The sequence below is a fragment of the Nothobranchius furzeri genome, chromosome 11, assembly GCF_043380555.1.
Source record: "Nothobranchius furzeri strain GRZ-AD chromosome 11, NfurGRZ-RIMD1, whole genome shotgun sequence".
Lineage (NCBI taxonomy): Eukaryota > Metazoa > Chordata > Actinopteri > Cyprinodontiformes > Nothobranchiidae > Nothobranchius > Nothobranchius furzeri.
In genome coordinates, this window is record NC_091751.1 from 35,370,668 (window position 1) to 35,391,509 (window position 20,842).

At 43.9% G+C, this 20,842-nt stretch overlaps 1 protein-coding gene across 1 annotated transcript in view; it reads left to right on the forward strand.

The window, feature by feature from the left end:
- Positions 1-1,298: 1,298 nt before the first annotated feature.
- LOC107383718 (tomoregulin-1) overlaps positions 1,299-20,842 on the forward strand; it is a 54,313-nt gene continuing 34,769 nt past the window's right edge. The window contains exon 1 of the mRNA XM_015956505.3: positions 1,299-1,788. Coding sequence (XP_015811991.3) covers positions 1,641-1,788 — 148 coding nt within the window. The 5' untranslated portion in view covers positions 1,299-1,640. The remainder of the gene's footprint in view (positions 1,789-20,842) is intronic.

The window sequence follows — 20,842 nt, forward strand, 5'->3', positions numbered from 1 at the left end:
AGGATGGTGAAACCAGGGAGAAGAATCAGGAAGATTTAACCAAAGGTACCGTTGCCACGGTAACAGTTCTGATGTAAACTTTCTGGGTTCATCTTCACCTCATTTATTTAATCCAGTCTGAGGATCTTCCCTTCATCTGCCATCATCTGGGACATCTGACCAAATGATGAGGATTTTTTCTGTCCAGAAGCTTCCGGTCAGAGCAGTAATTACAGATTCATCTTCACAAAGGAAAACTGGGAAGCAGTTAAGAGTTTTCCCTAAAACGTGTTGAAAGTGAATAATGACGGGAAGAGTCTGAGAGCTGCTCCTGGATCAGCAGGAGGTGGTCTCCACCCAGCGTGAGGTCTAGGATGGGCCTGCAGCCTGAGGGGTGTCCTACTTCTGACTCTCCTCCTCATTCACCATCTTCAGTAGAGCAGGAGGAGAAGTAGTTCTGGATCAGATCCCTATCCAGGGAACCAGGACTGGCTGCTGTCTGAAGGACAGAATCTCTGCTGTCAGTCTGAGCTGAAATAAATCATCAAGGACGCCTCTATCTGTTCTGGTCTGCACCTTCTGGAGGCTCTTTAACCTGAACCAGGGGCTAATCACCAGAATTGTAGGTGATTTAGAGCCGGCTGCCGTCTGGCAGGTGGTGCTGGAGCCCAGGAGAGCTGCTACCGTCACCCCGGTGTGGAACCGAGCATGTCCAACAGCACCAGAAAGGAAATGCTGCTGCTGAGGACCCCCAGGTCACAGCGGTCTGGATAAACGACCTCCAGCAGCTGGAGCAGCGGTCCGGTCCGGTTCCGTCTGGAGGGCAGCTAGCAGCAGCCGGTGCCATCCAGGATCGACCTGACGAAGAGCTGGAGTCCAAGATCCTCTCATCCATCCATCATCATCAGGTCAGAGGTCAAGCATCCTGGGACGACCTCATCATCTCAGAAGCTGCTTCATGAGTTTGGTTTCAGATTTCAGGTGTTTATGTCAGACTGTAAGTGGGCGGGGCTTGACCTTTCACCTGCACACGTCTTAGTCTGCTGACCTGAGCTGTCATTCATAAATCTGTTTCTATAATTAGACATGAGGAGCTGCCTATGTCATCAGCTCCTGTTTGCGTCTGTTTCCTGCAGCTTTGCGGCATTTTGCAGGTAAGGTATTTGTGCGTGTGCATCGGGGGCGTGGAAGTGGAGGGGAGTGTTGCATCCTCCCACGTGACCGTCCTGCTTGTCCTCACCCCTCTCCTCCTCCTCCTCCCACTCAGTCCAGATCTCTTTGTTGTGGTTGCGGCTGCTGCTCTCTGAACGTCCCGAAACGCGTCACAGCCGCGCGGACACGCGGAACCGAAGCGCGTCGGTCGGTGGGCTCTCGGAGCAGGAGGAGCTGTTTTGGGGGAGGACTGGAGGAGCAGCAGACACAAGCCGTGGAGGACGGACGGAGGGTGAAGATGTTGGCGCTGCCTCCACCCTGGACCATCCGGACCGCATCCTGAACGCAGAACCCTGCTGCAGCGCTCCGTCCGCTTCCTGCTCTTCCTCTGCGGGACGGATCATCAGGACAGCTGGACTTCTCCCATCCCTTCTCCCGGAATTACACCAGTGTTTGCACGCTTCTGCACCGGCACCGAACTGATTTGCGGGGTTCGGGTCGTCACCACGATGCTGTCGGGCCCTGTAAGGAGCCGGTGGCGTCCGGGCGGGGTGGTCCGGTACCTGGTGCTGTCCGTGCTGCTGTACCTTCCGGAGGCGCGGGCGTCCTACTACCCCCAGAGCGGAGAGTGCAAAGGCAAAGGGAAGGAGTGCGCAGGTAAGCTGAACATCTCCATCACCTCCTCCTCCGGCTCCATGTGAGCCTGTGGGAGCAGGGCGCAGCCGCTGGCGCTGCAGCAGAGCCCCGGTGCCTCCCGGTTCCCCCTGGTCTCAGGCTGCAGCTCCTGCTGGAGTTAACACACTTCTGCAGGTTAGGAGACTTGTTCAGAGACTTATAGACCTCATATGGATGTTTGAGTCCGTGCACCAAACCCACATGTTTGGTTTAACGAGGTGTTTCTATTGTTGCTGCTGCTGTGGTCCAGCTTCTGGCCTCCTGCTGAGGCTCCTGGTGGGTTCATGATCCTCTAGTATCTCTGCTAGGATCAAGAGCTTAGAGGGATCAGTTCATCATCATTAGGGTCTTCATGAGGTTAAAGGCTCGGAGTAATCCAGGCTCTGGTTTCTAATGGAAATGTTTCATTTCAGACTCAGACGTTTTATTACAGAAAATCAATTTGGCTTCAATTACAGCTTTTAGAGGAAAACCAGAAGAGACTTTGTGCAGAAATGCACATTTCTGTGGTTCAGGTGGTAGTTGCTCATGATGGGATGTGATTTTCTCCTACCAGCAAATAGCTGAAGATGCTCCCGACACTGGATCAGAGTTTAGGTCTGCTGGCTGAAATCAGCTCATCTGTCTGCCACCCATGATGTTTGTTTATTTAACCATGAGTGTTTGTATACACAGCTGGCTTCACTCAGCCTGCACTGCTTTTAACTTTAAATCTCTACATTTATTAATGTAACAATGAATAAACATCTGTTTCATCCCCCCCCCCCCCTCCACACACACACACACACACCACCACCCCTGCTTCAAATGAACAATTCCTGTAAAATGTAAACAATGGATCACAAAGTCCAGAAATCTTCATATAAGCTGGATAATAAGACCCACCATCTCCTGGCCTCTGAGCTCCTGATCCCAGCTGTATCAGCAGCAGATCCAGGACTTTTCCAGGTCTAGGGTCATGCTGGGGTCACAAATTTAAACGAGGATCCTATTAAGGTTAAAGTCGTGTGATACAAAGGTCAAAGTTCAGGAGGCCAGCACTTCCCTGACCCTTGGTGGTTTGTTGCGACTCAAACTGGTCCAGTTTTCCGATCCCAGTTTAGTCCTAAACTGTCTGAACTTGGGCTCCGCCCATCTGACAGAAACTAAATTTTAACATGGAAATGTTTCTGGGACTAAACGTGGCCTCCACCAGTCTGACCCTGGTTTAGTTTTACTGGTCTGAGAAAACCAGTCCAGCAGCTTTTCCCGCACAACTGGTTTCCACCTCTTAAATGATCAGTCATGATTTCTATGTTTTCCCTTAAGCTTCCAGAACGAACCACAGCTCCATGTTTCCTGATCCTGATGTCTCTGACCTTACAGACAGAAACTAGAGTTTTCCGTCATATTCTGCTGCTCCTTCATCTAATATTCATGCGTTCATCACACCACTGTTAGTCTCTCTTCTGTTTTATTAAATATTTAAAGCCAAACAACAGTCGTTGTGTAAATGAGCTCCAGCGCCACTCTAGAGGAACTCACCTCCATCCCGGTTTGTTAATAAAAAGCTGAATTATTATCAGATGATCTTCATCTTGGAGCTTTTCTGCAGAAACAAATGAAAACCAGAAGAGACAAAGTCATTCACCATCAGGGACTGAACTGCTTTACTAGACCGTTGATCTGCAGAAACAAACAGAACCACATAATTCTGGATGCTTTGATGTGAGGTGGTGTGTTCACGATCTGTAGGAAACTACAGACTTTTACTGTAACTGAAGTTGGGAACAGGAGAGATGTGTTTTTGATGTTTGCTGCTGAAAACTTCTTCAGGTTCAGATTTGAGGAAAAATGTGGGAAAAGTGTGATTGGACGTTCTTTAAAAACTCACTTATCTGCAGAAAACCCACCTGTTGAGCAGCTCGACAGACGAGCTCTGACTGTAACACATCATTTACAGCACGGTGCTGGGTAAGCTGGCCAAGATAAAGACTTTAGGAAACAGAGATCATTTTGTGGCTGAGCACTCATCCCTGAGGAACACCAACGCTCAGACGATCCATCAGTGTGGTAGAGTTATTAAAGGTGAAAATAAATATTCAGTTTTACAAGTAAAATAATTAAAACCAGAGACTTTTATTCTGAAGTTAAAGCTTCATCAGGATTTTCTCCTTTACATTCTGAAAACCGGCAACAAGATCAGCAGCGACCCTAAAACACAGAGCACCTTCTGGGATAATCCACGTGTGTGATTGTAATCATTAATCTGCATTAAGTTTAGAAGGTTCATTCAGAAGCACCAAAGTTAGGGTGTGTTGCTAGTTTGTGATGTCATGGGTTTCTGACAGCCTTTTGCCCTCTGGTGTGAATGAGTGAATGTGTGTGAATGGATACATGACCCAGAAAGGCACTATACAGGTGCGGGTCATTCATCATGTCGGATCTGAAAACGGTTCTACCTCCTCAGTCAGACGGCATCGATGTTCTGTCCTACTCTCCCGTCCACCGCTGACGAAACGCTGAGATAACAGAACAGAGGAGCTGTGCTCTGCAGATGTTTGTGTTCCAGTGGAGATGTGAGGCCAGTTGGGTTCTGCTGCCTTCTGCTTGTGAGGATGTGGCTCATCCGAAGCTTCCTGGGTTATAGGAACTAAAGCAGCAGCAGTCGGGTCTTAACGACTGAGAGGTTTGGTTTTCCGTCCAGCAATCTGAGGTTGATGCTACGAATAAACTCGACAGAACCAACTAGCTTATTTAGATTTGCCAGGATGGCTGCACTTCAGTTTCTGGAACAAATCAGATCAGGTTGTCGGAGATTCGAGGAGAGCAGAACAGATCCGATTGGATCCAGAACCCAAACTGCTGCTGATGGTTCAGAGCAGCTTGTTGTTTTGTTTGTCTGAAGTCAGTCGGGCCTCTGTGCTGAGTCAGCTTCTCCCTCCCTCGCCAAGATAAATGAAATGATGCCGTATAATTTGGTCCTCTGCGAGGCTTTTAAACACCCTCCTCCTGGGAGATCCTGTCAGAGTCCTCCTCCTCGCTTCACGGAGCACGCTCAGCGGCTCACACGTGTTTGCCGGGAACACATACATGACAGATGCACTCTGGGAAAGTGTTACAGGCGTGATTAAATTTTCAGCAGCCGCTCTGACATTAACTGAGCTGCAGATGAATATTGATGTTCTGTCGATGTTGTTTACGGTTTACAGCTGGAGCGTTTAGCTGCTGATGAAATCTGTGGCGCTGCTGCGGGATGGTGGAGCAGGTGGAGGCGGCGCCGCCACGTTTCATCCATAAATCCACGACGCCAGAATAATCACCTGTGTTCACTAATTAAGCGTCATCATGTGAATCTTCTCCAGTCGTTTACCTTCTCCAAAACGTCGCTAACGACGCACACAGGAGCTAAATGTGGCTAATGCTAACAGGAAGTAGAGTCACTGATTACCTCATCAAAGCAGGTTTATAGAAACCTCAGTGTTGTGATGGTTGTGGGTTGTTGAGGTTATTGGAGTCACCTGTGGGTTCTGCACCTGTTCTGCAGGTGAGTCTGATTCTCACCTAAACGTGAACCCATCTGGCATAGAGTTGGCCTCATCCCGGTTCTGGGGTCCACCAGGGCTGTCCTGGTTGGTGGTTTTGGTTTGGGAATGGGGGCTCTCACTGACAAGGTTCTGCTGGAGTCTGGAGACCAGAACCTTCACAGAGGAGGTCCACTGCTGGAATGAGAGGTCCAGGTGTGTTCCTAAATGGAGTTAGCACCAGGTGGAGCAGGAATCAGGGTGCTGATCCGTCTGAACCTCACCTTCGGCAACAGGAAGTGGATCCTGATTAAAGGAACAGGATCTGAAATGGACTTCCTCTAAGGTGACCACGCTCAACCTGAGAGGTCAGGTGGGGCGCTCCATCAGCCAGGTGAGGTGGTCTGAGCCTCCTGGGAGGAAGCCCCGGGGTGGACCCAGAACCTGGAGAGATGGGGTCTGGGTGGGTGTTTCTCCTGGACCTGGTGCTGCTGCGACCCAACCAGATTTTACTTTAGGTGTAAAACTCAAACTTTGGTGTGAAACAGTTGAAACAAACTTTTGATCCATCACAAGGAAGCAGAAACGAAGAAGCTGCTCCTCCTGCTTTCATCTCCTTTTAGGAAATCAAACATGGGTTTATCTGGGCTCAGCCATGGTTCTGGTTCTGCCTCAGACGGGTTTACATATGGGCGAATTCTCCGTTTACCTGCAGACTGATGACACGTCTGTTGTCTCATAAACACTCAGACAGGAGGCGGTGGGAGTTCCTCAGGATTCGCTGTTTTGGGTTTTCTGCACCTCAGAGAACAGACTGACTCATTTGTTCTGAACGTCCTCGTCACCTTCGTCCAACACGTGGAGCTGCAGGCTGCGTTCTGTCTGAGGCGAAGCTTTCTCACGTACGAACGTCTGAGTTTAACCAGAAACAGAAGAGAACAGGCTTCACCCTAATGTTCATCAGAGGGATTCCTAATTTTCGGATCCTGGGCGGCGCTGACTGCAGCGGTCGGAGAGCTGACAGGCAGAACAAAGTTCTTTGTGTTTTACTGCAGAACCTTTTAGAACTCCGAGCTCAGAAACGTGAATGACTAGAGAGGCGGAGCTATGCATGAAAACATCAGGAACTAAAGTCTTTCTGACACTTTAACCTGGAATAAAAATATTAATCAGACGTAAAGTTAATAGAAAATCATCATCTGTAGTTTATCTGCATCATGTGGAGATAAAGAAGATGTCATAAACTAAATGATCCCTGCTGGCTTTTATTTTGTAACCCAGAATATCTGTTTACCTTTTATCTTTACGGCATCAGACGGAAAACTGAAGAGGAACAGATGGGTTTTAATACAAATGAATAAGTGAGATCTCTTCTTGTGAAGCTGTAAATGAATGCTCCAACTTCCACGGGTTAAGTTTTTATCGCCTCCAGATGCTGAAGCAGCTACTTCACTCATCTGTAATTAACATAAAAACAGTTAAAGATGTCTCTGTAGCTCTTTTTACTGCCTAGTAATCAACTATGTTAGCCAGAATAAAAAATCTGTTTCAATTCGTGGCTTGTTTTGTTAAATAAAGTTTATTTCAAATAAACTTTCATAAATTCCTCAACATTTTATTACTACCTTCTGTTTAAAGGTATAGTTCACTGAAACCCCTGTTTTTGTCAGGTTCCTGTTCCTGCCATGCCCCGTTTCCACAGCAACCTCAGCCTGCACCTCATCAACTTCATTCATCTCACCTGTTCCTGTCATCAGCTCATCCCACACACCTGCTCCCTCTGCTATTTAACTCCCAGCCTGCTCTCCAACCAGTGCCAGATTTTTAACGCTCCTGAAAGTAAATTCTCCAGCCTTGTTACCCACCTTGCCATCACGTATCCCGAACCCTGCCTCGTCCTCTGACCTTCCTTTTCGTCGTGCCCTCCTTGGAATATTCTGCCTCGTCCCCGACCTCGTCTTTGGATCTTCCTGATTGGCATTCTGCATCTCTGCTCCTCTAGTAACAATACTGCTCCACCCTCGACCTTGTTTTTGGTTTTCCCTGTCTGCACCTCTACCCCTCTGATCCTCTGACTTCGACCCTGCTTTGTCCCTGACCTTGTTTATTGAGTTCCCCTTTCGGACATTCCTCACCTCGGATCTCCTGGCAATGAGCGCTTGTCTCCTGACCAAGTCTCTTGACCCTCCCATCATCATTTTCCCCCTTTTAATAAATTTTCTTAAAACGTGTCATTCTGTGTTGGGTGCTTCTTACGGGTCCGCCAGTTAAGCTTGTGACAGATTTAATGGTTGTTTCTGATTCTAACGGGTGGAGTGTTTCATGCAGGCTGAACATGAAAATGGTCTCCTACACCTATCTCTTTTAGCTTCTGATAGAAAACAGACGGTGAAACTCTAGGATTAGAAAAGCCTGACAGATCTACGTCACACTGTCACTTAAGCATGGAACGTCTCTGCTAGTGGAAGCTAACCGTTAGCATTAGCAACTCCACCTCACAGATGAACTCCTCAAGGCTTGTGTTATTTGTGGAGCTAAAACATCAACGTTGCAAAGCAAACGTAGTCAGTGGTAGAGTTGTTTTGCCGTTAGCCAGTCAGAGGACAGATGTCCACATATCAGGAAGTAATACTCCAAATCCTGCCGTTTGAAGCTCTCCTCTGATCTGGCAGCCTTCTAGATCCTGAAACAGAAGCGCCAGACTTTTTGTACCCAGAGTACGACTTACAAGGCCCTCATCCCTACTAGAGACCGCTGCACATGTATGGATTATATGAGTGAACCACACCTTTAATTAATTACACATGAGGTGAAATGACTTGTTTTGGATTCAAATTTAAAGTTTAGAACTTTATTCAAAACTTCTTGGGATTTTATAATGGATTATTTAAACAGTTAAACTAAGTTAAAATATTGAGGAAAAGCTTTAAAAGGATCAGTTTCTCCATGGAAGTAAACACCAAAGGGACAGGAAGTAGATCCAACAACAAAGTTTCATCTCATCGGTCTAAAGTTTGACAAATCATAATAAAAACAAACTCACATGGAGTTTTAATTCAGTAATTTCACTCCATTTTCCCAGAATGCAATGAACAAAGACATTTAGGGAGGTTTCCCTCTTCCTGCTTCATTATCCTGACAACGCACCAAACTGAAACGTAACTTTCTTTATAAAACTTTCACAACAAGAGCCCTAAGCAAATACCATTGTTTTAGTTGTGGTTTAAAAATCTAATAACATGTAAAGATCTTTAAATTTACATGGTAATTTATGTCTTTTTTTCCATCAGAAACCGACTAGATGCTAAGAAGTTCATGTTTTTGTCCTGCAGACCATAATCAGTCTGTTAAAGAATTGTTCATTAATCATAAAGCAGCTGCAGAATTCATGAAGGTTAAACATGTACAACAACAAATTCTAATAAAAATAAATGAATTAATAAAAATAAAACATGTTTAGACCTGAGAGACCTGCACAGATGTTTGTTCTTCTGGTTTTAGAGGTTTTTCTTGTTCTATCGATCCTTTGACGAGAGATCAGGAAGCTGCAGAGTTTGGTGTCACGTTGCAGTAATGAGACGATGTTGAGCTCTGACATGTGGGTCACTGTCAGATTAAAAATCAAAAGGTTACTCATAGGAGAATGAGCTGTTTGAAGAGAAATGGATTAGTTTGGTTAAACATCCCTCTCAGTTTCTTGGCATTTAAAAGAAGCTCATGAATAAAACAGCCTGGAGTCAGAAACAGAAACCCATAGAGGAAATGCCTGGGCAGGCTGCGCTTCATACAGTGGCAGTTCCAGAAATCTTTTTCTGCAGGTGCTATGAAGGAGCTAGTCTTTTTATTGAGGGTGCTATGAAGGAAGTGGTCATGCGTACCTATTGTTCTCTAAAACACCTTCAACACTAGCTGATACACATGCGTGCACAAAACCTCAACAACACCTGAAATAATCATTAATATACATCATAAACATATGAACAATCGCTGACTTTTCCATGAAATCATAAACGCATGCAGCCACACAGAATACCGTCTATAGTGTTGCAAGGTTAGCTAACATTAGTGTTTGCATTTCGAGCAGCAAAACCCTCGACTGCTGCGGCGGTTGAGGGTTGACTCTCTTAATCTAGATCCGTAGGTTTTTGTGGGTCTGAGATCACTTCCAAAGATTCATTCGTTTCTGACTGAACCTGTGGAAATTTGGGCAACAAAAACCGATCCATTTTACCACTAGCTCTACCTTTCACTTGTTCGCAGGTGGAAAATGAGGTCAAGGGTTAACATCAATTTCCTGTTTTGGTTTAAGTTTTTACTATCTATATGATAATTTACTGATTATTTTTGTTTTGTATGTTAAATATTATCACATCCACACGTTAAATTAAAATGAAATTGTAAAAAAAAAAAAATCTAATATTTACTTGGGGGTGCTATATGTTATAGCGCCCCCCTGGCATCATAGATTATTACCCCGGTTTCACACTGCAAGCATCAGCGGAATTCTCAACGTAAGTGACTGGCGTGGTCGAAGCACACGTCATCGTGATTTGTATCTTGAGAGGTGCTAAATAAAAGATCATTTTCATTGTTTCTTTCTTCCATCATTACTTTTCATTTAAATTGCAGTACAACATATGAGTGATTCAGGGCGTAACGCAAAGCGGGTTAGAAAATACCGTTTTTAGCCCCGTTGACTTGCTTTCATTTTTTGTTCTTCTGGGACACATGAGCTGACCGGAAAGGGAGACTTAAGCTCTCTATTGTTAGCCGTTAGCTGTTAACAGAGCTTGTTGCTGTAAACTCGCCTGCTATTGTTAGCTGTTAATTTCTCCTGCTTGTGTTGAGTTTCTTGCAGAGGGTGAGGAGCGTGGGAGGAGCATTACAGTTAAATCTGCTAAAATTACATAAACTCACAGCTAACAACAGATTTTACCACAAACATTTCAGCTTGTTTAAAACAAATTAGTGCATTTTGATGAGCGCCAAACCTGCAGCCCAAAATCAAACACTTTTCTAGTTTGTGCTGCATGAGGGGCTGATGGTGAACACATGAAGGGAAAAGCTTTTTGTGATGAAACAATGTTTCATTCAGAAGATTCAAAAAGATGCAATGCTTAGTTTACGGATGCATGTGCACAAAGCTAACACAGACAAAGCTAACTAAGCTATTTATATAAACACCAAACAATCAAAAATAGTTAATCATAGTTTTTTTGTTTTGTTTTGACATTATAATATTTATACTCTAAGGTCATCACAGCCCATCAGAAACTGCTGAGTCACAAAGATCTCACCGATTCATCTAAAACATGAAATCATGACGTGTGTCTGAGTTTAGAGGCTTCTCCGCCGCGTTGGCAGCTCTCGTTCTCAAGATCACCTCTGCAGAGGCGAGCTTTCCTCCCAGTGTCTAACGACAAAAGAAAATTATCTTCAAATCCGTCATTCTGGCAGCTTGTATAAGGAAGCTTTTGTTCCCTGGTGTGTCTGTTATTTGTCGGTTCTGTTGCAGCAGCAGCGAGGAGGAAACAGAGTCTCCTTGAACCTTTGGGTGGAGACTTTGTCATGTTTGAATACTAAAGCTCCCACGTGGCGTTCCAGGGGGCATGACTTAGACTCGTCACGTGTTCCTGACAGTTCACGGGAAGGTGATTCTGCAGCTCCGCAGGTGTGGAGTTGCTTTCCGGAAATGTCAGGGACCCGGTTCCCTGGTGTTTGCACTTCAAATGGTTTGGGTCAGCCTCTGCTGCAGCCTCAGATCACGTTCATCCCCCACACACATCTTAATGGTCTGTGCCTGCAGGTGGTCATTGGGAACATTGAATCGATCCACGCTTTGATCCTGAAGATCTTTGACTCAGACCTTGTCAGGGGGGAACCTGATACCTCACTTACTGGATTTTTTTTCTCCTCCCTTAACTACCATCTCTTGATTTAGGCTTCAAAGAAGGAACGGCAGCTAAGAATATACATAATTATCATTAAATTACATTATTTGAGCTTTATGTTAACATATTTGGGAAAATCTGTGCAGGACTGATGAGAAAGTGTCAGCATTAAACAGGTGTGATGTTATTTTTGACTTTAAAACCTGTTAAAACCTGTAATGTCCATCAATGGTCACTTTTTAGATACAGTCTGACCATTCAACATCATTAAATCGGCCTGCCTTCATCCCATCAGCTGGAGCTCAGAGCCTCTCTGCAGCTCTGAACACGTGATAACGAATTGTCAACAATAATGTTCTCTCCTCAAGGTCCAAGCTTTACTTATCATCCTACAGGACTCTTCATGCATCCGAATAAGGAACACTCGCAGCTCGGTTTAGTTGCTAAATCAAAGAATGATTTCCTAAATTAAAAATGAACTTCTAAAACTTATAAGTTAAATAATCATTAAATAAATGTTTGTTTATTGCTACTTATAATAATTATAATGAAATGCTTTCATTAATCTGTGCTCAATGATTGAAGTTTGAAATGAATGTTATGTTATGATTACAGTGATTGATACATGTTTCAGCATGTTTATATGACAAGGTCATCACCATCTGCACTCATACAAGAACAAGTAAGGTTAAGTTAACGCGTGACACATAAACAGCCTTTACCCCAGATCAGAGCCTCCAGATCAAAGAAGGCGTGCTTCTGAGGTTATCTTGGTAATATTCCTCAAACTTGTCGACCTCTGGTTGGCTACACAAATCATAACATGAGAACATTAAAACTGGATCACTCTGGTGATTCATCAGTTCTAGAGAAAGCTTCAGACCGGCCATCTGAAGCAAAACCTCTTTAACCCATCAAAGCTTTTGACACGTCGTCAAAATCTTTTCGCACCTGCAAAGCTGATACAGCAAACAGTTCCTGCAGAACAAGCTGATATTGTTTAGACTCCTTAAGAGTCTGCCAGATGTGCGGTTCCATCCGTCTGTTGTGACCTGGAGACAACTCTAAGACCGGTCTAGTAGTGCAGCAGCTTCTTCTACGGACCTCGGTGCCTGGAAGTCTGAGGACTTCGACATTCCGGATCCATCACGAGGGTCTTTCAGTGGGTACGTAGACATTAGGGATGTAAGAAAATATCGATATGGCAATATATCGTGATATTTTTTCCAGCAATATTATATCGATATTCAAAAGCCGTGTATCGGAAATATTGATATGGCAATATATCGTGATTTCCCCCCTGTAATTATTACATTGATATTCAAAAGCCGTGTATCTAATTCTTGAAAGAATTTACGTGCAAACATTTGTGTATTTTCTTTTCGTTTTGTGCAATTCAATCGCCACCCGCTAGTTGGCAGCAGTGTGCAATGAGTTTTGTTTCCACCATTGAAATGTAAATCCCTCCCTCATGGTTCAGATACCTCATGTTAAACATGTTATGTATCAGTTTGGACTGTTTACTGAACATTCTTACAATAAATTCAGTAAAATAAATTGTTTGGAACGTCTGACTGAATGTATCGCAATATATCGTGATTTATTGTATCGTCTCCCCTGTATCGTGATGTGTATCGTATCGCTAGAATTTCAAAAATACACATCCCTGGTAGACATGATAGATTGCGTCTGATGTGTTTTTGATAATAATCAACTTCATAGCTTAACACAAACCAAATTCTTTTACATCCAGAACTCAGCTCTCCTAGATACGGAAGTTCTGATAACATCGCATTCACACATAGGTTCATACATCACTTCTAGTTCCATCCATCACAGTAAATAGTAGTTAACCTGTCATGTTTTAATTGTTTGTAAAATAAATTCTTACTTTTATAAACCTGACTCTTTTCTGAATCAAAACGAAGTGTGTACAATCCCTTAATAAATAAAGAATCCTAGAATCTTCTGATTAAATACAGTAAAGACCAAGCAGGTTGATATTCTATATTTAGCTAGAGTATCACAGCTTATTGGTCATAAGTAGAGGTAATATATATTGAGCTCTTAAAGCACTCAAATTCTCAAACCCTACAAACCAGATTTCTTCTGTTTAGATAAAATGATCTCAAATCAGTTTTTATATTTGATAAGAAAACCGATGTATTGGTGAAGAGTGTGTTAATCGGGACAAGCGCAAACGTAACAGCAGACGTCTAACTCCGTTTTCCTGGTGTTAAAGTTCTCGTCTCTCAGAGCTCGTCAAGCGGAATCGTCTCTGAGCAGCTTTTTGGTCCGGTGTTCAGACGATCCGATGGATCCAGATTCTCTTATGTGTTTCTGAAGCAACCTGCTGCCACGGCTGATTTATGTTCACATCTTAGTCTTTGTCACCGAGTGGGAGTCAAAGTGAAAGAACAATTAATATTAGGTGACAACCTCCTACGTCCTCGGCTAGAGGCATTTGCGTGATGAGCTGTCAGATAGGAAGCAGCTTCAGTAGACCTGCAGGTTTTAGGAAGAAAATGTTCCCCAGTGACTGGTTCCAGGACACGTTTTAAGCCCCGCCCCCTCTATGTAAACAAAAAGGATATTTTACTAGACTAAAATCTAAAATGAGAAAAAACTGTTTCCAGGTGACTCCTGCTGCTTCTGCTCATTCAAATCTTACGTTTTTTTTTTGTTTTTGTTTTTGTAATTTGATTCTGTAAAATCACAGTGAGTGGTTGGTTCTGTTGAGACAAAAGGTACAGGCCACAGCCTAAAGATGGCTCCTGTTTCTGTGTGAGAGTAACTTTGTGTTGGTTTTGGCCTGAGGTGAAGTTTCCACACAGATCTTAAAAAGTCAGCTGTCAGATTTTTTCATTTCACTTTTATAAAGTTCAGCCGAACTCGACTGCTTTCAGAACTCATTAAAACGACGAGTAGCTCCGGCTGCTTCAGCATCTCTGCAGTGCCGCGGCCAGTTTCTGGTGTCAGGAAAGATTTAAACATTCGACCCAAAAAGAGCCGCCTGCTTAAAGGTGAAAGACGTAAATCAGCTTCTCCACGAGGCTCCAGTTGCTGCAGGTGCATCCTAAGGGGAGACTGACCTGAGAGTCTGATCACAGGAATCTGAGTGGGATTTGGTTTCATGTGTAAAGTTTTTTCATTCAAACAAACATTTTTTTTCTATTTGACTCATAGAGATGAACTGCTTATTGGTGATTTCCTGGGAGAGAAGGAAGCAGGAAGTGTTGCATCAAACAGATGAGAGCCTGTTGCCATGGAGACGACTAGCTGATGGATGCTTTGTTTACTTTCAGGAGCTTCACTGCTCTGAAAACAGCTGCTTCTGTTTGATTCACAGATTTATATTCTGCTCTGATTCGGACTTCCTGCAGGTTTAAACAGGAACGGGAATTCCTGCTTCAGGTTGAGGTTTTATCAGGTTCACGTCTCATTTAAGGTTCTAGTTCTGTGATTTTAACAGATGTTGGTGGAGGTAGGAGTGCGCTGCAGATGAGGTTGTGGTGTGGCTTCAGCTCGATTTGCCTCATTTATCAATCAGAAGTCACTATGTTAAATGTCCAATAATCACCAGATAGTGTGGTGTCCCGCAGGGTTCTGTCCTCGGCCACATTTATCCTTTATTTAAAAACATATAAACTCAAGGAACTTTCTAATGTAGATTTTTTAGTTTTTCACACTGAAAATAATACAACCAAACCCACAAAATGTTACATCAGTTTAGGAAGAGAAGCCCAGACTTGCTAACCCAGATGGAGGGATGTATCCTTTCTGAAGCCATCGGGACTTTGTTGATGTGGAACGAATGAAGAAAATCAGAGTTTTGTTCTTTTAAAGGTGTGGTGTACTCATGTAGTCAATACATTTGCATTGTTTTTAGTATAAATTAATGCCATATGAGTCCTTTAACAAAAGAAGCTGTGATGCTCCTGCTATGAGGTGCAGAAGTTTGCTGGTGCAGAGGTGGGCTGAAAACAACATAATTACCCTTCATTATTAATGATATGCACCGACCTCACTTCTGATTGGCTAACAGAACGTGTTCAGCCTTGTTGCAAAGTCACTATCACCAAGACATTCTCTGCTGTTTCTCCTCGCTGCAAAATAAAACATAAAAAAGCCTTTATGTGGGCAGGCACAAGCCTAAAAGGGGCGAGGCCATGAATGCAAATTGATGGTATGACATAGATATGTGAGGAATTTCAAATCGTAGCATTTCACCATCTATTTTCTATCAGAAGCTAACACAGGAGATAGGTGTAGGAGACTATTTTCATGTTCAGTCTGCATGAAATGCTCATTGACTGATTATAATCAGAAATAATCATTAAAAAGTGTTTTTTTTCAGTGAACCACACCTGTAAGGTAATGTTTAATTTTTTATTCTCGTCAGAAACTCTCAGAATGAAACTTTCCCCTAACTGAAACAGACACAGGGCAGAAAAGCCACCGCTGAGTAAAAGCAAGATAAATCAGGAAAACCAATAACTTTTATTCCCGTCACTGAAGAAGCTTTATAATTATCCAGTCATTGTTTAAACATAGCGGAAGTGGGCTAAAAGAGTCCCGAAACCATCAAGCTGCTCGTTTCTCATCACGTTTAAACCGTTAATTACAGTCAGAAGATTCTTTTCTTGGTTTCTATTAACCCTTCAGCCTGAGAGGAGTTAGCTCTCTGTGTTCCCAGAACCAGAACCGTGCTGCCTCCAGCACATTTCCACTTCATGTAGAAAAATCCTTCATTCTCTGTTTTTATTATTATTATTTTTTTGCTGCTGCCTGAAAACATAAAATAGTTTTTATTCTGAGGAGCTGAGCAGCATCTTAATGCAGCTGACCCCGGAGCTGAGGTATCCTAATGTGTGACACATTATTTAAACAAAAATAATCTAACCGACCAATCAGAAGGCAGTCTCAGATGAAGGTTCAAACCTGCCTGACAGACTCAGGTTGCACATTTAATAATTTACCTAACTTTCAGACAGTTTTGAACCTCAGTTGAATGTGAACAGAATAAAACTGTGATGTCACAATAACATCAAGCTTGATTTTAACAGATTTTTTCTGAGACTTTAGAAGAAAAAACCTAAATGAAATAAAAGTTTTCTTTATTAAATCTTTCATTTGTTCCTGTAATAAAAGTAAATTTAACTTTACGTTTTATTTGCATTCTTTGACCATTTTGATTGGTCGAACCTTTCCTTCAGAATCTCTGTGACCTTTGACCTTTCCTCCTCCTGAGGCTGAAGATCGGTCTCCCACTGCTGCTGCTGCTGGTGGATTATCACGGCCCACTAAGGCTCCTACATGCATTTATTTATTCTTCAGGAACTGATTGGACCAATATTCCTGCAGAAGGTTTATTCATAATTCAGGACTCGGTTTTGCATTCTGCGTTCATCATGAATCCTCCTGGCTGTGCTTTGTTGGTATTCATGTGTGCTGCTTCCTTTCCTTCTTCTCTGCTCTGTCGTTCAGAGTCTCAGATTTTCTGCAGGATGTGTTGTGAAGCCATTAGCCGCCGCAGCGCAGGGTTAGCTTCCCTGCCATTGATCCTGGACGCACAAAGAGCCGCCAGCCTGAACGAGGAATCTGCAAACCCAGAGCACCCTCTGAAGGCTCCAGTTACCTCCGAGTCAGGAGCTGCAGAGAAGATGGTTGTGTGTGTGTGTGTGTGTGTGTGTGTGTGTGTGTGTGTGTGTGTGTGTGTGTGTGTGTGAGAGGGAACCTCACAGCACAAAACACACACAGCTCCAATCTCTTTGTGCGCAAATTAAAATGCATCAAGTGCAAATCACCTGCTGGTTTAGTGTTTGAGCTCAGGGACCGGGGTCTGGTGTCCGCCGTTGTGCCCGGAATTGGAATGGGACCTGATTAGTTTTGCATCACTGACTCTTTGGGCAAATCCATTCACTGCAGCGAGGGAGGAGGAGGGTGAGGAGTGGGGAGGAGTGGCTGTGAGGCTGAAAAGTCCCTCACACATAAATCTGTCCCAGTGTTGGCCCACACTGAGGTTTCCTGCTTCAGGACAGAAAACCCAACATCAGGCGGGTTTTAGGGTTTGAGTTTTTAAACACTGTGATTAGTTTGGGTCTGAAAATAATTTAGGTTTATGTTTGTTTCTGAGTAAAAGTTGTAAATAACTCCTGTTTTAGCTTCCTGAACAGCCTCTGCTCAGATAAATAGAGTTCATGTCCTTCAGAAATTCTCCCTGCTAACGATGAGTCTCAGATAGGATTAGCTAATGGCTAAACCAAACTAATGACTAGTTTAAATTAATGGTCTGGATTTGTATTGTGCTTTCTTAGGGTTCTACAACCCCCCAAGGCACTTTACAACACAATTAGTCATTCACCCATTCACAAGCTGGTGGGGATGAGCTACGATGTAGCCACAGCTGACCTGGGGCGCACTGACAGAGGCGAGGCTGCTGAACACAGCCGCCACCGGTCCCTTCGACCACCACCAGCAGGTGGGTTATGTGTCTTGCCCAAGGACACAACAACAGAGATAGACTGAGCGGGGCTCAACCCTGCAGCCTTCCGATTACCATCACTTACCTCCTGTGCCGCCGTCGCCCACAATGCTAGCCTTTGCTGCTAGTCAAAGCTATGGCTAATATGAGTCAGCAGCTAGTCTGAGCTAACAGCGTTTTCTTGTTTTTGTAGAAAAGAGTCGGTCTCTGTCTACGTGAAAAAGCTCCATTTATTTACACAGATTTCTGAATGTATACATCATTATTTACATAGTCAGGACAGCAAATAACCTAAGTCAGGATTAGAGATTCCGGTCGTAACGCACTAGCGCTCTTTGGTCGGACTAGCTGTTAGGCTATCAGTCCTGCAGAACATGAGTTTCAGCTAGAGGAAAACGTCCGTTTGTCTTCCAAACATTAGACCGGCGTCTTTCTTTAGCCAAAACTGTTGCTGACAGTTTGATTAAGAGGAGAGACTCAGAATCTGAGCAGATCAGTTCTCTCTCTCACGGTGATGTTAGCGGATCAGCAGCATTTATTCTGCTGGGAACACGGCCGTCTGTCCATGCTTTTCCCATTTTAACCTTGACAACATAAAAGGAAAGAATAGATAACATCAGCAGCGTAAACATTATCATCATCAGGAATAAGAAAGGTCATAATGATCTCATTTTCTTCTTGATAATAAAACACAAAAATAGCTGAAATCTGAAGTGTTGAAGCTCGTTATTGATGAACTTGTCGATCAATCTGCAGATTAACCCTAAAGGTGGTTGCTCTGACAGTGACGACAGTCCTGGATTAGTTTTAATCTCACCTTCACCTGCTGAAGGAGACGTTTTAGATATTACGGACATTGATACTTGAGAATGAATCACAGAAGACCTTAGGTGTATGGGAAAGCTTCCAGATGATCCGCAGCAGCAGTGAGAAGTGAGGCGAGCTGTTTATTTATTGTTTTTTGTTTATTTATTTATTAATCTGGGAAAGTTTTACTTATTTAGTGTTCCCACACTGTAAGATGCTTTAGATTTTATTCTGTATCGTCTAAACTGACCTTTGGTGGTTTTATTCTAGTTTTTTCCTGTTTGCCTCGTCTGATCAGCTCAGATTGGAGGGAAAATCCGCAATAATCTGATCAATCTGATTCCTCTCCTGTGACCTCAGGGCTGTTTCCTGACTGGTTGGTGTTCATGTCAGAAGCTTCACCTTTTCCTGTCATTGTCTGAACTCAGAGGTGCAGGAAGTGTCGGATTTACTTCAGGTTTTCATCATAACTCTTAATTTCTTCAACTCAACTATTAAAAAAATCATAGAAATGAAAAACAGCAAAGAAAACTGTTTGTTTGTGCGGATCATCACACGGTTCTGTTTCCTTATTTAGGATGAATCGGCTGATGTCTGGGAAGAAGCGATGTTCCCGATTAAAGCTTTTCTGTAAATCTCGCCTTTGTCAGCCTTTTATTCTACTCCAGTTTGTTTCTGGTCTAGCTGCTGGTTTCTTCATAACTCTGCCTCATCCTGGAGGTCGGTTCCATTCTCAGCCTCAGAGTCTTCATTTTGTCCTCCAGGAGAGACGAGATGTCTAAAACTACATCTCACATCCTGTCACATGATGCTGCCTCAGAGTCAATACCAGGGTGAGAAATTTTCCATCTCTGCGGGCCGTTAACACACCGACTGTGAGATTTATGTGATTGGTTGGGTTGAGGTTGGAGACCGCGAGGCAGCGAGGAAGACGGGTTCTGACAGACGCTTTAAAAAGGCCAAACTGCAGGATAAAGCAAGCACAGAGCTGGAAATTGAACATGCAAATTGCAGAGGACGGAGACATGTCTCTGTTCAGCTGTCAACCTGCTTTGACTTCATGACAGCAGCTTTAAACAAGCCTGTTTTATAATCAAGGTTTCTAAGAGTATTGTTCCGGCCGTGAGGCTGAAAGCCTCTTTGTGGGCTCTTCAGGCTGCTGGAGAGCAGCAGGAGTTTGTGACAGATCTGGGGTCGCTGCGAGCTCGTGGCGCTCTGACAGCAGCGTCCACGAGGTGCAGAAACAGTCGTAACACGAAGAGAGGTTGTAAACAGTCTTTCAGAGATGCCGGAGGAGGACAAAAGCGCCTCTCAGACTGAGCTCGGCTCTGGCTGCAGCCTCTGAGGAGCTTCCATCGTTTAGAGGAGCTCTTCTTCACAAAAAACAAAATGGATTCTGGAAGGAAAAGCTCACAGACGGCAGATCTGGAAACAAAAGTGTCGAACAAATCACCAAAGAAAGGTTTTATGTGAGTCAGATTACATTTTATCCTCTCCGGGGTTAATTAGCTCCAAACACAAACACCAAGCTGATTTTAAGTCTTATAAAAATAAACCAAAGTTGATCATAAAAGAAAAGAAACAGACCAATCAGAGGACGGCTGAGCTGAGACGGTGTCCTCAGGAGGACATGAAGGTCCTGCAGGGAACCAGGAAGTTGCTGGAGACAGGCGGAGGATGGACGTAGGACACGTCTGAGGGGACAAGGAGGGTGTGATTACTGGAGTTGTGCAGATTTTTTAAGTTTTGATGACAATTTAGTCAAAATGCCTTTATTTGTTTGCAGAAAACTTTCATCTTTTCACAGCTTGGTGCCCCACGTAGAGGAAACAAAACCGTCCCAGTCACTTTGGTCCTGATGACCAAACACAAACTCAGATTTCACCAGACGTTGTTTTTGGCACCAATGAGACCAAATCCACCTTCTGAACTAGCCGTGTTTGTTGTGTCGGATCAGAGCACGAAGGAACGTTTTCAGATGCAGATTAAAGAAAAAATCTGATGATTTCAAACCAAAGAGGCTCTTTAGGACAAAATGCTCCAAATCCTCGATCCCGTCCCTAGAACGGACCGTCATCTGTAAAGTCGTTGTCCAGCAGCTAATCCAAACAAGTCATCCTGCAGGAAGTCACAGATCTGTAGTTATGCAAACGACTCGCAGGCTGGCGAGGGTGGAGGAGGCCGACGGAGGCTGACTGACAGCCGGCTGCGAGGTGGAAGAGGCTGGTGAGGAAGCAGGATGCTGCAGGTGCTAGATGCAGCTGTTCCTCCACCATGGAAGCATCTGGATGTGGAGATGCTGCCAAAGAGCAGAGCAGCTCAGACCAGAAGATCGTGTAAATATTTTCCTT